This window comes from Drosophila montana, unplaced genomic scaffold, assembly GCF_035044405.1.
Source record: "Drosophila montana isolate Dmon_TW-CO22-7 unplaced genomic scaffold, ASM3504440v1 contig_2894_1, whole genome shotgun sequence".
In the NCBI taxonomy this organism is placed as follows: domain Eukaryota; kingdom Metazoa; phylum Arthropoda; class Insecta; order Diptera; family Drosophilidae; genus Drosophila; species Drosophila montana.
In genome coordinates this window covers 31560-33378 of record NW_026997768.1, presented here as the reverse complement: position 1 = coordinate 33378, position 1819 = coordinate 31560, and the positions used below count along the sequence as shown (strand labels likewise).

The following is a 1819-nucleotide window of genomic DNA, read 5'->3' as shown; positions in this document are numbered from 1 at the left end:
ATTTTACTTGTGTTAACGGATGTAGAATTTGACTATTAAGTTCCATCCAAATAACCAAATTGGTGACCCCCGACAATAACCAAAGTGTGCGCAACTCAGGAGAGACGGAGCACCTACTTAAATTGCAAACATCACCAACAGGCATACTTCAAGATCATACTAAAGTTTTCGCCAATTCAATTCAGAATTATAAGCTAATTGACACACTCATATACATAGCTTTGCTGCGACATACTCACACAAAGATAGACATTTTGCGCAGTTCCACGAAATACATGACGCTTAAAATACAAAATGGAGGACGAGAATAATGCTAGCGCTCACATTGAGAACAGCAATGCAGAAGCTGCAAACAATGTAAATTCTGTTTTCGTCAAGATGCCTTTTCCTCAACTACACACGGTTACAAACATTGAAATGTTTTTTACAAAGCTAGAAAGTTGGTTTCTTTTACAAGGCATAGGCTTACGAAAGGAACACGAGAAGTACGCAGCCGTCATCACATATGCGGATCCCAAATACTTAGATCAAGTTCACGATCTTGTTCAAAACGAGCCTCAAACAAATCCATACACTACACTCAAACAAGCCATCCTGGCAAAGTTCGCTGAGTCAGAGATCACACGCCTCGACAAACTTGCCACTGGCATTCAACTTGGTGATGGACGTCCAAGCCATCTCCTCAGCCAACTACAGCAAACCAACGCTACTAACGACGAATCAGTTGTACGTCGATATTGGATTAAACGCCTACCTCCTGCAGCTCGCGCTGTCATCGCAGGTATTCTTGAGACTTCCCCGAATACAACACTATCGCAACTTGCAACAGCCGCTGACGCCGTAATGGATACACTAAGTTATACTTCATGTGATAACGTCGCAGTGCTTTCCCGTAACAACACTGCAACTGAGCATCAAATGGACAACCGCATCAGTACGATAGAAAAACGTCTGGATGCCCAGGACATAATGTTTCAAAACATCAATACAAAACTTGGTCAGCTGCTCAACAGCAATAAAAACGACGGAAATCGACGCACTCGCAGTCGCAATCGATCACAAACCAACCGCAGCAATGCACCGAACGCACAGGCCGATTCAAACCAAAATTGCTGGTATCATAACAAGTATGGCTGCAGTGCCCAACACTGCATTGCACCATGTTCCTTTAATCGAAAAAACACCAACAACCAAAAAAACTAGCAAACACCGTCGAAGAAAATCAAATTGGCCACTTCGACGGCCAATCTGTTTATGCCATAAAAAAGTTTTCCAAGCTTAGTATAAACGTTCACAGTATAACAACCTCTAATCGACTATTTATTCCAGATACAAAGTCTGGTAAAAAGTTCCTTATCGACACTGGCGCTGATGTGTCAGTCATACCTTCTGCAGCCATAAACCGACGTTTCTTAGCCACCAGCGAAAACCCTCTTTTTGCTGCTAACGGCACTACCATTAAAACATATGGCTCAACCCGTCTCACTCTCGATCTTGGGTTACGTCGTCCATACACATGGAATTTTATCATTGCTGACACAAAATTTCCAATCATTGGATCAGATTTCCTACAGCACTATAACCTTCTTGTCAATATCAAAGATGGTAAATTAATCGACGCTCAAACTTTGATAGCACGTCAAGGTGTCTGCAGTCTTCGATCTATAACAACGTTAAAAACGTTTAACGCATCCTGTGAGTTCGCCCGGCTGCTGGAGGAATTCAAGGACATCACACAACTCAATGCCATATCACCGAAGCACACAACATCTAGTGTAACTCACTGCATTGAGACAAAAGGCCCACCAACATTCGCAAG

General features: G+C 42.6%; 1 protein-coding gene across 1 annotated transcript; it reads left to right on the top strand.

Moving 5' to 3' along the window:
- The first annotated feature begins 294 nt into the window (after positions 1–294).
- Positions 295–1203, top strand: LOC135430103 (uncharacterized). The gene has a single exon (XM_064684656.1). It carries the CDS (start codon positions 295–297, stop codon positions 1201–1203), a length of 909 nt encoding a protein of 302 aa, XP_064540726.1.
- The last annotated feature ends 616 nt before the right edge of the window (positions 1204–1819 follow it).

Excerpts from the sequence above, each read along its gene's own strand:
- LOC135430103 (XM_064684656.1), top strand. The coding sequence starts at position 295 with ATGGAGGACGAGAATAATGCTAGCGCTCACATTGAGAACAGCAATGCA.